We start from the raw sequence: 15,206 nt of genomic DNA, 5'->3' as shown, positions 1-15,206 counted from the left end.
TTTAGTGTCTTTAGATATTTTTGTCTGATGTTACTATGGAATATTGAAGTATAATTACAAGCATTTCATAAGTGTCAAAGGCTTTTATTGACAATTACATGAAGTTGATGCAAAGAGTCAAAATTTGCAGTGTTGACCATTCTTTTTCAAGACCTCTGCAATCTGCCCTGGCCACAACTTGACTGATGGCAGCTTATTCTTGCATAATTAATGCTTGGAGTTTGTCAGAATTTGTGGGTGTTTGTTTGTCCACCCGCCTCTTGAGGATTGACCACAAGTTCTCAATGGGATTAAGGTCTGGGGAGTTTCCTGGCTATGGACCCAACATATCAATGTTTTGTTCCCCCGAGCCTCTTAGTTATCACTTTTGCCTTATGGCAAGGTGCTCCATCATGCTGGAAAAGGCATTGTTCGTCACCAAACTGTTCCTGGATGGTTGGGAGAAGTTGCTCTCTGAGGATGTGTTGGTACCATTCTTTATTCATGGCTGTGTTCTTAGGCAAAATTGTGAGTGATCCCACTCCCTTGGCTGAGAAGCAACCCCACACATGAATGGTCCCATGATGCTTTACTGTTCACATGACACAGGACTGATGGTAGCGCTCACCTTGTCTTCTCTGGACAAGCTTTTTTCAGGATGCCCCAAACAACCGGAAAGAGGATTCATCAGAGAAAATGACTTTACCCCAGTCCTCAGCAGTCCAATCCCTGTACCTTTTGCTGAATATCAGTCTGTCCCTGATGTTTTTCCTGGAGAGAAGTGGCTTCTTTGCTGCTCTTCTTGACACTAGGCCATCCTCCAAAAGTCTTCACCTCACTGTGCGTGCAGTATCACTCACAACTGCCTGCTGCCATTCCTGAGCAAGCCCTGTACTGGTGGTGCCACGATCCCGCAGCTAAAGCAACATTAGGAGACAGTCCTGGCGTTTGCTGAAATTTCTTGGGAGCCCTGAAGCCTTCTTCACAACAAGTGCTCGATGATCCAAAAAATAGTTGATTTAGGTGCAATTTTACTGGCAGCAATATCCTTGCCTGTGAAGCCCTTTTTGTGCAAGGCAATGATGACGGCATGTGTTTCCTTGCTATTAACCGTGGTTGACAGAGGAAGAACAATGTTTCCTAGCACCACCCTCCTTTTGAAACTTTCAGGCTGTTATTTGAACTCAATCAGCATGACAGAGTGATCTCCAGCCTTGTCCTCGTCAACGCTCACACCTGAGAATCTCTGACATGATGTCAGCTCGTCCTTTTGTGGCAGGGCTGAAATGTAGTGGAAATGTTTTTGGGGGATTCAGTTCATTTGCATGGCTATATACAGGGGGTACTAGTACAGAGTCAATGTGGAGGCTATATACAGGGGGTACCGGTACCGAGTCAATGTAGAGGCTATATACAGGGGGTACCGGTACAGAGTCAATGTGGAGGCTATATACAGGGGGTACCGGTACAGAGTCAATGTGGAGGCTATATACAGGGGGTACCGGTACAGAGTCAATGTGGAGGCTATATACAGGGGGTACCGGTACAGAGTCAATGTGGAGGCTATATACAGGGGGTACCGGTACCGAGTCAATGTGGAGGTTATATACAGGGGGTACCGGTACCGAGTCAATGTGGAGGCTATATACAGCGGGTACCGGTACCGAGTCAATGTGGAGGCTATATACAGGGGGTACCGGTACTGAGTCAATGTGGAGGCTATATACAGGGGGTACCGGTACCGAGTCAATGTGGAGGCTATATACATGGGGTACCGGTACCGAGTCAATATGGAGGCTATATACAGGGAGTACCGGTACAGAGTCAATGTGGAGGCTATATACATGGGGTACCGGTACCGAGTCAATGTGGAGGCTATATACAGGGGGTACCGGTACCGAGTCAATGTGGAGGCTATATACAGGGGGTACCGGTACCGAGTCAATGTGGAGGCTATATACAGGGGTTACCGGTACCGAGTCAATGTGCTGGGGTACAGGTTAGTAAGTGAGGCTATATACAGGGGGTACCGGTACCGAGTCAATGTGCTGGGGTACAGGTTAGTAAGTGAGGCTATATACAGGGGGTACCGGTACCGAGTCAATGTGCTGGGGTACAGGTTAGTAAGTGAGGCTATATACAGGGGGTACCGGTACCGAGTCAATGTGCTGGGGTACAGGTTAGTAGTGAGGCTATATACAGGGGGTACCGGTACCGAGTCAATGTGCTGGGGTACAGGTTAGTCGGAGTAATTGAGGTAATATATACATGTAGGCAGGGGTGACATGACTGCGGCCGTAATGCATCTTTGGCTGTGATACAAACCTTATTAAAACATACAGGCCCATTGGCTAAGCTACATGAGGTGTGTGACTATGATCCGATGTGATTTAGAATGGACCATTATCATGCACCTGTCTCTAAACAGGGGCAGCGGAACACATGCATTGCATCTATGCACTTAAATAGCAAATGGATGACTCGTTTCCCTGTGGTTTATGTTCATGCCAGCCAGGTAGCCTATAGTCCTGTTGTAAAGACAAGTAATGTGCTTAACATTAGGGAAGTTAATAAATAAATAGAGTAGGCCTAGCCTATAGAAAGCTGATGGGATCCACCTCCTTTTAGTAGAGGCCATCACTCTGTTTGCTCGTGCAATTGCGTAGCCTATTGAAATGTTGCACAACATGAGCTCATGGGCTCTCATTAAGTTTTTCATTAGATTTGAAAATACATTTGCATTTATGTCAGACTGATTACAGGGACAATACAGTGCTACGTGCCAGGCAGTTAGCACGTTTGGTAGGTTACCAATGACCATCAGCAGCATCTGAGCTTGGAGAAGCCTAATTAACATGACTAAACGGTCACGTGGAATTTGACTGCATTCATGACTTGTGACCGCCGGTGTTAGTAATACGGCCACTGCAACAGCCCTAAAATCTCCTCCTATGTCTTCATCACGTTGAGGGAGAAGTTGTTGTCCTGTAACACACTGCCAGGTCTCTGAGCTCCTCCCTATAGGCTGTCTCATCGTCGTCGGTGATCAGGCCTACCACCGTTATGTCATCAACAAACTTAATGATGTTGTTGGAGTCGTGCTTGGCCACACTACCATGGGTGAACAGGGAGTACAGGAGAGGACTAAGCATACACCCCTGACGGGTCCCTGTGTTGAGGATCAGCATGGCAGCCTAGCCTACCCTTACCGCCTGGGGGTGGCCCGTCAGGAAGTCCAGGATCCGATTGCAGAGGGAGGAGTTTAGTCCCAGGGTCCTTAGCTTAGTGATGAGATTTGAGGGCGCTATGGTGATGAACGCTGAGCTGTAGTCAATGAACAGCATTCTCTCGTAGGTGTTCCTTTTGTCCAGGTGGGAAAGGGCAGTATTGAGTGCAATAGAGATTTTGGGTCTGGTCGGGAATATGGTGTAAATCCTTAGCGTCCAACTCATTAAAGAAAGAAATCTTTGTCCATATTGAGGTGAGTAATCGCTGTTCTGATATCCAGAAGCTATTTTCGCTCATGACGTACAAAATAAGTTACAAATAACGTGAAAGAAACACAAACAGCACATTTGGTTAGGAGCCCCTAAAACGGCAGCCATCTCCTCTGGCACGTATTTATCAGCTCTAGCAGTTCCACCTCCGACACCGCCAATCCAAAACAACCTCTATGCAGATCTCGGCTAAAGCGGATCTCATTGAATATAACACTTAGTCCTGTACTACTCTCTCCTCTCTCATTGCTATTAAACACAGTCACAGTGTAGGAGAGGTTGAACAAATGTTGTTGTCAATCAATAATGACAAACCTCCTGGCATTGACAACTTAAATAGAAAGCTACTGGAGGATGGTAGCTGACTATATTGCGACTCCTATCTGTCATATCTTTAATCTGAGTCTAGAGGAAGGTGTTTGTCCTCAGACCTGGAGGGAAGCAAAGTCATTCCTCTACCCAAGAGTGGTAAAGATGCCTTTACTGGGTCTAACAGCAGAAGTATCAGCTTGCTGCCAGCTCTTAGCAAACTGTTGTAAAAAAAATGGGTTTGACCAAGTACAATACTATTTCTCTGTAATCAAATTGACAATAGACTTCCAGAATGCTTATAGAGAATGGCACTCAACATGTACTGCACTAACAGAAATCATGGATGATTGGTTGAATGAAATTGTTAATAATACGATTGCGGGAGCTGTAGTGTTCAGTGTAGCCTTTGATATTATTGAGCATGACCTGTTGTTGAGAAAACGTTTGTTTTATGGCTTATCAACTGCCATAATGTAGATTCAGAGCTATCCATTTAATATAACTCAGAGGGTTTTATTTAATAGAAGCTTCTCTAATGTCAAACATGTAAAGTATGGCGTACCGCAGGCCAGCTCTATAGGCCCTGTGGCTAGTGATATATTTACATAATTTCCCATCAATTCCCATTATTAAAGTGGCTGGAGTTGGGTCAGTGTCAATGACAGTGTGTTGGCAGCAGCCACTCAATGTTAGTGGTGGCTGTTTAACAGTCTGAAAACCTTGAGATAGAAGCTGTTTTTCAGTCTCTCGGTCCCAGCTTTGATGCACCTGTCTGACCTCGCCTTCTGGATGATTGCGGGGTGAACAGGCAGTGGTTCACTAGATGGTTGATGTCCTTGATGATCTTTATGGCCTTCCTGTAACAACGTTGGTGAAGGTGTCCTGGAGGGCAGGTAATTGTGAACTGTCAGTCCTCACTACCCTCTGGAGAGCCTTACGGTTGAGGGCGGAGCAGTTGCCGTACCAGGCAGTGATACAGCCCGCCAGGATGCTCTCGATTGTGCATCTGTAATAAAGAGACGCTCTGCTTTTTTGACATGGCACTCCAAACTGCAAGTCCTGCAAGCTCTAGTTTTGTCTTGACTTGATTATTGTCCAGTCATGTGGGCAAGTTGGCAAAGAAAGACATGGTTAAGCTGCAGCTGGCCAGAACAGAGTGACATGTCATGCTCTTAATTGTAATCAGATGGCTAAGATGTGAGGACAGACTTCTTCTTTTATAACAAACAATAATGATTTGGAAATTTCAAATTGTTTGCGGTGTAAACTTACACACAGCTCAGACGTTCCCAAAATCCAGAACAAATTCGAGAAAATGTACAGTATTATATAGAACCATTGTTGCATGGAGTACCCTTACATCGCAAATTGCTCAAATGAACAGCAAAAATGCTTTCAAAAAACAGATAAAGCAACATCTCACGGCACAATGCCGCTCCCCTCTGACCTAGGTAGTTTGTGTGTATGTATTGATATGTAGGCTGTGTGTGCCCGGTTTCAAATGTATGTATAGTCCTGTCCTTGAGCTGTTCTTGTCTATTAATGTTCTGTTTTATGTCATGTTTCATGTTTTGTGTGGACCCCAGGAAGAGTAGGTGCTGCTTTCGCAACAGCTACTGGGGATACCAAAAAAATACCGAAATACCCTGTTTGAATGTGATTATAAAGTCATTACACCCCCCTTAATTGTCAGACGCACTGAGGAGCTTTCATAATAAATACTATACTACATATTGCTGGCTTGAATCACTGACCAATGGATCCCCCCTCTGCATTCCAAAGCTATTTGGCCTCAATTTGAAGTAAAAAGACCAGAAGAAGAGGAGAGGTTGCAGTGACAGGCTACGCTCTCTCCCTTTCGTGTTTAGCATTTTTTTGTGCTTTCCCGGTGTCAGAGTGACAGATTTCTAATCTAATAAACATTGTCTGGACTGGGTGACCAGAACAAAGCGCAGGGAAAACCCATCTTTTTTAACATCTATCAGTTCCCTCTTGTAAAAAAATGAGAATTCTTTCATAGGAACGGGAGGGTATTGGGTTTCATGGGCAGATCGTAAAATGACTGAAAAGTAAAAACCCTTTATGTCAGATGACATCATAACCTTCAGAGATGGAAGGAATTGAAGCATAGGCTTCAAAGAGAGAAATGTTCTGCCTCCATTTTACAGAAGATACACTCCTCATCTGAGACTGACAAGAAACCCAATAATGCTGTTGAACCAAGCAATCAGACATATTCACAGTACATGTCACGGAAGGTAGAGCGCAGGAAGGATTTGTTCACTGTGTCTCTTGGATGTGTTTTATCGTTTGGTTTGAGACAGATATTTGATTGAAAAAGATTGTTTCTGACTGTTTTTTTGCAGGATTCTATTCAATAAATTCCATGAACATTCAAACGAGCATCCCATAGTGATGTCATCAATAAGCCACACTTAGAATTTTCAACAGATGACATCATGTCTAAGCCTCAAATTGGTGGATAATGAAGACCTTGAGACAGCATGTGATGACATCCGCAGTTTAAAGGTTTCCCCTGATACGAGCCCTTGGCCTTGCCAACTGGTTTATCATTAAACACTAGTCTTCAGGAGATCACAGCACAGACACTGTTTATTCATGTTACTGTCCTCACCACCAGCCAGTCAAATCACTCTGCCATGTTTGACACAAATCATATACTGTTGGAACATCTCTAGAGGTAATAATGGCAGGGAGTGTGTATGTGTGTGTTCCAGCAAACACATGATTTCCCCTGTGTTCTACATCAAATCCATGTTATACTCTCTCAGATATGCGTTTACAAATGAGAACCACATTGTCTATGGGGAGGGCACAGCACAGCCACTAATAAAAAGCCTTTGTTTGAGGTGGCCCCGTCCAACCCTAGTGTGATGAGAAACAGAGATGTGTGTGTGTGTCTGTCTGTGTGTGTGTGTGTGTGTGTGTGTGTGTGTGTGTGTGTGTGTGTGTGTGTGTGTGTGTGTGTGTGTGTGTGTGTGTGTGTGTGTGTGTGTGTGTGTGTGTGTGTGTGTGTGTGTGTGTGTGTGTGTGTGTGTGTGTGTGTGTGTGTGTGTGTGTGTGTGTGTGTGTGTGTGTGTGTGTGTGTGTGTGTGTGTGTGTGTGTGTGTGTGTGTGTGTGTGTGTGTGTGTGTGTGTGTGTGTGTTGAACTGTATTGAGACTGATGTCATGTTTCAGAGGACGACCTAACATGGTAGATCCGTGGCAGAAAGGACAAAGGTGGCAATACAAAACTGCTTAAGAATGCACTAACCGTACTGATTATTGGGTTCATGGTTACAGTTATGATCAGGGGTGAGTGCATAAAATCACATTTGTTATTAGGCAGAATATATTCTTTGTAGCATGATCAGGTAGTGACGACCAACACAAGCTAAACATTCAGCATCTCTCTGCCCTATTCATGGTGATTCCCCTGGCAGTGTTCTATCCTGAAGTTCTACACTTCTAGAATCAGAATGCTCAGATCTGTGTATTCTAAATGCCGGCAGAAAACACTACTCTTCCACATCTGTAATGTTTACACGTTTCTACATACAGCCATTGTAGCAGAAGGAAACACACCAAGACTGTCGTCATTTACAAGAGAGAGAAAAGAACAGCATTTCTTTTCATTCGATTATTTCCTTATCTCTCCGTCTTTTAAAGATATGACACATGGGCTGTGCGGTATTGCGGTGCCTGGGGTAAGAGCTACATTAGATAGAATGCTGCATTTACCCATCAATTCAATTATAGTTTATTGTTTAGCTTAGACACCGCGGGCAACACACACAGGCCTACACATTGACAATTATAAAGCATTATATTCCTAATGTCACTGCATAGCCAGAGGACGACAGTACTCACCTCCCCCTCCACCCCACCAGCAGCACCAGTATCCATCAACACCAGCATCCACCACCACCCACAGGCCTCCAACACCACCAGCCTCCACAAGCCTCCACCAGTACCAGCCTCCACCACCAACCACCACCACCACCACCAGGCTCCAACAACACCAGGCTCCACCAACCTCCACCAGCCTCCACCAGCACCAGCCTCCACTAACAACCAATCACCACCACCACCAGGCTCCAACAACACCAGGCTCCACCACCACCAGCCTCCACCAGCCTCCACCACCACCAATCTCCACCAATCTCCACCAGCCCCCACCAGCAGCCTCCACCACCAGCAGCCCCCACCATCCCCCACCAGCCTCCAGCCCCCCAGCCTCTACCAGCCTCCCCCTCTACCAGCCTCCACCACCAGTCTCCACCAGCCTCCACCAGCCTCCACCAGTCTCTAGCCTCCACTAGCCTCCACCAGTCTCCACCAGCCTCCACCAGCCTCCACTCTCCACCAGCCTCCACCAGTCTCCACCAGCCTCCACCAGCCTCCACCAGTCTCTACCAGCCTCCACTAGCCTCCACCAGTCTCCACCAGCCTCCACCAGCCTCCACCAGTATCCACCAGCCCCCACCAGCCTCCACCAGACTCAACTAGCCTCCACAACCACCAGCCTTCATCACCACTAGCCCCCACCAGCCTCCACCAGACTCAACTACCCTCCACAACCACCATTCTTCACCACCACCAGCCTCCACCAGTCTCCATCACTACCTCTCTCAGTCTGTTTCCTCTAAAGGGTTCTTCCTTCTAAGAACTGTGCTGATGCTTGCTCTTTGACTGTCTAACCCGGGATAATGTAATACTGTAAAGCACTTATACAAATGTTGTTGTATAAAGGGCCGTATGAATACAATTTAACTGACTGAAAATATAATTGATGAATTTATAGCCAGACAGAGAAACACAATCATCACTCCATCCACCATGTCTCCTCTCCAACCAGACTGTGAACCGTGCTCATGCAGAAGCCATTGCTATTCCAGGCCCCAGTAACGACGTTAGCTTACTCAGATCTCCATTAGCAGCTAGCTAGCATTAGCCTGTTTATTATGCCCTAGCTTAATGATTTCTTAGAATGAGATTTGTGGTAGGAAATAGAGTTTAATGTCCTGATGAGTCTGCTATAGATCTGTGTGTGTGTGTGGTGTGTGGGTGTGTGTGTGCATGTGCGTTATATTAGTGTGTTTGATAAAAAGGCCTTTAAGTCACCTTTGGCCAGTGTTAGGGAGTATTAGAAGGAACCCAATGCAGATGATTAATTTAGCATGGCTGAAATTAATTTTTTTAAATTTTACCTTTATTTAACCAGGCAAGTCAGTTAAGAACATATTCTTATTTTCAATGACAGCCTGGGTGCCTGACAGTGGGTTAACTGCCTGTTCAGGGGCAGAACGACAGATTTGTACCTTGTCAGCTCGGGGGTTTGAACTCGCAACCTTCCGGTTACTAATCCAACGCTCTAACCACTAGGCTACGCTGCCGCCCCAAAGCTAAGATAGCTTACAACTTAAAGTTTTGTTGTGTAGGAGAAAGTGAATATAATAGATTAGATTTCCAAGCTGTTTAAAGGCACAGTCAACTCAGTGTATGTAAACTTCTGACCCACTGAGAATGTGATGAAATAAATAAAAGCTGCAATAAATCATTCTCTACTATTATTCTGACATTTCACAATCTTAAAATAAAGTGGTGATCCTAACTGACCGAAGACAGGGTATTTTTACTAGGATTAAATATCAGGTATTGTGAAAAACTGAGTTAAGATGTATTTGGTTAAGGTGTATGTAAACTTCCGACTTCAACTGTATACAGCCCCCGAGTGGCGTAGCGGTCAACGGCACTGCATCACAGTGCTAGAGGCATCACTAATGTTCCTGGTTCGATCCCTGGTTGTATCACAACCAGCTGTGATTGAGAGTCCCAAGGGGCGTTGCACAATTGTTCCAAAGCCGTTCGGGTTAGGGGTTTGGCCGGGGTAGGCCATCATTGCAGATAATCATTTTTTCTTAACTGACTTGCCTTTCGAAATTAAGGTAAAAAAATCTATATATTTAAAATGGTATGCAACCTGATCATAATCATCAACAACACTGAACATGTGTTGGGTAACTGTCTTGCACATCTCTGTTGTTTTTGGAAGTACAGGGTGCAATGAAGGAGGTAGAACCTGTGTTTCACAGCCTATGTCACATTGTCTGATACAATTATTTGATGAAAATTCTGGAAAAACAGAAAAAATAATATTAAATGTTCCACAGAAAGTTTCAACAGTGAACTCTGTGTATACACAAACATGTTAAACATGCTAAGATGCAGAGCTGGCTCCGACACAGCTGATTAAAATATCCCAGTTGAGGTGATAAACAGCTCCAGCGTCTCTCCTAGCACACAGTCTCTGTCCCTGGCTCGTTGCCAACACCAGTGTCTCAGTGTGAGAGTGCATGTCTCAGTGTGTCTCAGTGTGTCTCAGCGTGTCTCAGCGTGTCTCAGTGTGTCTCAGTGTGTCTCAGTGTGTGTCTCAGTGTGTCTCAGTGTGAGAGTGCATGTCTCAGTGTGTCTCAGTGTGTCTCAGTGTGTCTCAGCGTGTCTCAGTGTGTCTCAGTGTGTCTCAGTGTGTGTCTCAGTGTGTCTCAGTGTGAGAGTGCATGTCTCAGTGTGTCTCAGTGTGTCTCAGTGTGTCTCAGTGTGTGTCTCAGTGTGTCTCAGTGTGAAAGTGCATGTCTCAGTGTGTCTCAGTGTGTCTCAGTGTGTCTCAGTGCGTGTCTCAGTGCATGTCTCAGTGTGTCTCAGTGTGTCTCAGTGTGTCTCAGTGTGTCTCAGTGCGTGTCTCAGTGCGTCTCAGTGTGTCTCAGTGCATGTCTCAGTGTGAGAGTGCATGTCTCAGTGTGTCTCAGTGTGTCTCAGTGTGTCTCAGTGTGTCTCAGTGCATGTCTCAGTGTGTCTCAGCGTGTCTCAGTGTGTCTCAGTGTGTCTCAGTGCATGTCTCAGTGTGTCTCAGTGTGTCTCAGTGTGTCTCAGCGTGTCTCAGTGTGTCTCAGTGTGTGTCTCAGTGTGTCTCAGTGTGTGTCTCAGTGTGTCTCAGTGTGTCTCAGTGTGTTTCAGTGCGTGTCTCAGTGAATGTCTCAGTGCGTGTGTCTCAGTGTGTCTCAGTGTGTCTCAGTGTGTCTCAGTGCATGTCTCAGTGTGTCTCAGTGTGTCTCAGCGTGTCTCAGTGTGTCTCAGTGTGTCTCAGTGTGTCTCAGTGCATATCTCAGTGTGTCTCAGTGTGTCTCAGCGTGTCTCAGTGTGTCTCAGTGTGTGTCTCAGTGTGTGTCTCAGTGTGTCTCAGTGTGTCTCAGTGTGTCTCAGTGTGAGAGTGCATGTCTCAGTGTGTCACAGTGTGTCTCAGTGTGTCTCAGTGCATGTGTCTCAGTGTGTCTCAGTGTGTCTCAGTGTGTCTCAGTGCGTGTGTCTCAGTGTGTCTCAGTGCATGTCTCAGTGTGAGAGTGCATGTCTCAGTGTGTCTCAGTGTGTCTCAGTGTGTCTCAGTGTGTCTCAGTGTGTCTCAGTGCATGTCTCAGTGTGTCTCAGCGTGTCTCAGTGTGTCTCAGTGTGTCTCAGTGCATGTCTCAGTGTGTCTCAGTGTGTCTCAGTGTGTCTCAGTGTGTCTCAGCGTGTCTCAGTGTGTCTCAGTGTGTTTCAGTGCGTGTCTCAGTGCGTGTGTCTCAGTGTGTCTCAGTGTGTCTCAGTGTGACTCAGTGCATGTCTCAGTGTGTCTCAGTGTGTCTCAGCGTGTCTCAGTGTGTCTCAGTGTGTCTCAGTGTGTCTCAGTGCATATCTCAGTGTGTCTCAGTGTGTCTCAGCGTGTCTCAGTGTGTCTCAGTGTGTCTCAGTGTGTGTCTCAGTGTGTCTCAGTGTGTCTCAGTGTGTCTCAGTGCATGTCTCAGTGTGAGAGTGCATGTCTCAGTGTGTCACAGTGTGTCTCAGTGTGTCTCAGTGCATGTGTCTCAGTGTGTCTCAGTGTGTCTCAGTGTGTCTCAGTGCGTGTGTCTCAGTGTGTCTCAGTGCATGTCTCAGTGTGAGAGTGCATGTCTCAGTGTGTCATAGTGTGTCTCAGTGTGTCTCAGTGCGTGTGTCTCAGTGTGTCTCAGTGTGTCTCAGTGTGTGTGTCTCAGTGTGTCTCAGTGTGTCTCAGTGTGTCTCAGTGTGTGTCAGTGTGTGTCTCAGTGTGTCTCAGTGTGTCTCAGTGTGTCTCAGTGCGTGTGTCTCAGTGTGTCTCAGTGTGTCTCAGTGCGTGTCTCAGTGCGTGTGTCTCAGTGTGTATCAGTGTGTCTCAGTGTGTGTCTCAGTGCGTGTCTCAGTGTGTCTCAGTGTGTCTCAGTGTGTCTCAGTGCGTGTGTCTCAGTGTGTGTGTCTCAGTGTGTCTCAGTGCGTGTGTCTCAGTGTGTCTCAGTGCGTGTGTCTCAGTGTGTGTCTCAGTGTGTGTCTCAGTGTGTGTCTCAGTGCGTGTCTCAGTGCGTGTGTCTCAGTGTGTCTCAGTGTGTCTCGGTGTGTCTCAGTGCGTGTGACTCAGTGTGTCTCAGTGTGTCTCAGTGCGTGTCTCAGTGCGTGTGTCTCAGTGTGTCTCAGTGTGTCTCAGTGTGTGTGTCTCAGTGTGTCTCAGTGTGTCTCAGTGTGTCTCAGTGTGTGTCTCAGTGCATGTGTCTCAGTGTGTCTCAGTGTGTCTCAGTGTGTCTCAGTGTGTCTCAGTGTTTCTCAGTGTGTCTCAGTGCGTGTGTCTCAGTGTGTCTCAGTGCGTGTCTCAGTGCGTGTGTCTCAGTGTGTCTCATTGTGTCTCAGTGCGTGTGTCTCAGTGTGTCTCAGTGTGTCTCAGTGTGTCTCAGTGTGTCTCAGTGCGTGTCTCAGTGCGTGTGTCTCAGTGTGTCTCAGTGTGTCTCAGTGTGTCTCAGTGCGTGTCTCAGTGCGTGTCTCAGTGCGTGTGTCTCAGTGTGTCTCAATGTGTCTCAGTGTGTCTCAGTGCGTCTCAGTGTGTCTCAGTGTGTCTCAGTGCGTGTCTCAGTGTGTCTCAGTGTGTCTCAGTGTGTCTCAGTATGTCTCAGTGTGTCTCAGTGCGTGTCTCAGTGTGTCTCAATGCGTGTCTCAGTGCGTGTGTCTCAGTGCATGTGTCTCAGTGTGTCTCAGTGTGTCTCAGTGTGTCTCAGTGTGTCTCAGTGCGTGTCTCAGTGCGTGTCTCAGTGCGTGTGTCTCAGTGTGTCTCAGTGTGTCTCAGTGCGTCTGTGCGTCTCAGTGTGTCTCAGTGCGTGTCTCAGTGTGTCTCAGTGTGTCTCAGTGTGTCTCAGTGTTCTCAATGTGTCTCACTGCGTGTGTCTCAGTGCGTGTCTCAGTGTGTCTCAGTGCGTGTCTCAGTGCGTGTGTCTCAGTGTGTCTCAGTGCGTGTCTCAGTGCGTGTGTCTCAGTGTGTCTCAGTGTGTCTCAGTGTGTCTCAGTGCGTGTCTCAGTGCGTGTGTCTCAGTGTGTCTCAGTGCGTGTCTCAGTGTGTCTCAGTGTGTCTCAGTGTGTCTCAGTGTGTCTCAGTGTGTCTCAGTGTGTCTCAGTGCGTGTCTCAGTGTGTGTCTCAGTGTGTGTCTCAGTGTGTCTCAGTGCGTGTCTCAGTGCGTGTGTCTCAGTGTGTCTCAGTGCGTGTCTCAGTGCGTGTCTCAGTGTGTGTCTCAGTGTGTCTCAGTGCGTGTCTCAGTGCGTGTGTCTCAGTGTGTGTCTCAGTGTGTCTCAGTGCGTGTGTCTCAGTGCGTGTGTCTCAGTGTGTCTCAGTGCGTGTGTCTCAGTGCGTGTGTCTCAGTGTGTCTCAGTGTGCGTCTCAGTGCCACCTCCAGCGGTCTGGCTCACTCCATCTGTGTTTCTCCACGTGGTTCCTTGGGGGTGTTTCTCTACTTCGTCATCTTACTGGCAGACACACCTTCTGGCAAACTCCCCTGAGAACTCAGATGTGTGTGGCTGTTGAGTGTGTGTGTGACAGGCACAGTGACAGTATATTTTTCTGTATGTTTGTTTACAGTGTGTGTGTTCCATGTACACACGCCCCCTCGTAACGCCAGCACGCCCCCCCCATGCCCCATCACCGCTTCTTTCTCACGCTCCCCCCACCCCTTCTTGTTTCCCACACCCCCTCCCTTCGCCTAGACACGTGCCCCTTTTAAGTACCAACACCACCTCGACTCAACGCTTTGCCCTCCCACATCGTTTCACACCCCCTCTTCACCGAAACACATGCACCCTTTTAGTGCCAACAGGACACTCTCCTCTCCTCACCTCCTCTCCCCACCCTTCTCCACCTCAGCCCTCCCAATTTGATTCACCTCCCTCTTCCCCGCTCTCTCCCCCTCACCCCCTCATTACTATATAGCAGGCACACCAGTCCATTTAGCATTCTGCTGTTTTACATATGGCTGTTCAGACCTTTCTAGCATACAAGTATGCAAACGGAAAGTGAGGGAAGCATTGTGTGTGGGTAAGGGACAGACTCCGAATGTGTGTATGAGTGTGTGACTGTGTGGACGGACTGTGAATGTGTGTATGAGTGTGTGACAATGTGTATGAGTGTGTGACTGTGTGGACGGACTGTGAATGTGTGTATGAGTGTGTGACTGTGTGTATGAGTTTGTGACTGTGTGGAAGGACTGTGTGTATGAGTGTGTGACTGTGTGGAAGGACTGTGAATGTGTGTATGAGTGTGTGACTATGTGTATGAGTGTGTGACTGTGTGTATGACTGTGTGACTGTGTGGACGGACTGTGAATGTGTGTATGAGTGTGTGACTGTGTGTATGAGTGTGTGACTGTGTGGAAGGACTGTGAATGTGTGTATGAGTGTGTGACTATGTGTATGTGACTGTGTGTATGAGTGTGTGACTGTGTGACTGTGTGACTGGTGGAAGGACTGTGAATGTGTGTATGAGTGTGTGACTATGTGTATGAGTGTGTGACTGTGTGTATGAGTGTGTGACTGTGTGGAAGGACTGTGAATGTGTGTATGAGTGTGTGACTGTGTGTATGAGTGTGTGACTGTGTGGACGGACTGTGAATGTGTGTATGAGTGTGTGACTGTGTGGACGGACTGTGAATGTGTGTATGAGTGTGTGACTGTGTGTATGAGTGTGTGACTGTGTGGACGGACTGTGAATGTGTGTATGAGTGTGTGACTGTGTGTATGAGTGTGTGACTATGTGTATGAGTGTGTGACTGTGTGACTGTGTGGACGGACTGTGAATGTGTGTATGAGTGTGTGACTGTGTGGACGGACTGTGAATGTGTGTATGAGTGTGTGACTGTGTGTATGAGTGTGTGACTGTGTGACTGTGTGGACGGACTGTGAATGTGTGTATGAGTGTGTGACTGTGTGTATGAGTGTGTGACTGTGTGGAAGGACTGTGAATGTGTGTATGAGTGTGTGACTGTGTGGACGGACAGTGAATGTGTGTGACTGTGTGACTGTGTGTATGGTGTGTGACTGTGTGTGTGGACAGTGAA

General features: G+C 47.0%; 1 protein-coding gene across 1 annotated transcript in view; it reads left to right on the top strand.

Moving 5' to 3' along the window:
- Positions 1 to 8,101, top strand: part of LOC127916483 (uncharacterized) — a 41,717-nt gene extending 33,616 nt beyond the window's left edge. Inside the window, exon 3 of the mRNA XM_052498278.1 lies at positions 7,835 to 8,101. Within this exon, the coding sequence (XP_052354238.1) occupies positions 7,835 to 8,101 (267 nt within the window). The remainder of the gene's footprint in view (positions 1 to 7,834) is intronic.
- The last annotated feature ends 7,105 nt before the right edge of the window (positions 8,102 to 15,206 follow it).

Source organism: Oncorhynchus keta, chromosome 4, assembly GCF_023373465.1.
Source record: "Oncorhynchus keta strain PuntledgeMale-10-30-2019 chromosome 4, Oket_V2, whole genome shotgun sequence".
Lineage (NCBI taxonomy): Eukaryota > Metazoa > Chordata > Actinopteri > Salmoniformes > Salmonidae > Oncorhynchus > Oncorhynchus keta.
The sequence above is the reverse complement of the archived record's forward strand: the minus strand, read 5'-3'. Positions and strand labels throughout refer to the sequence as shown.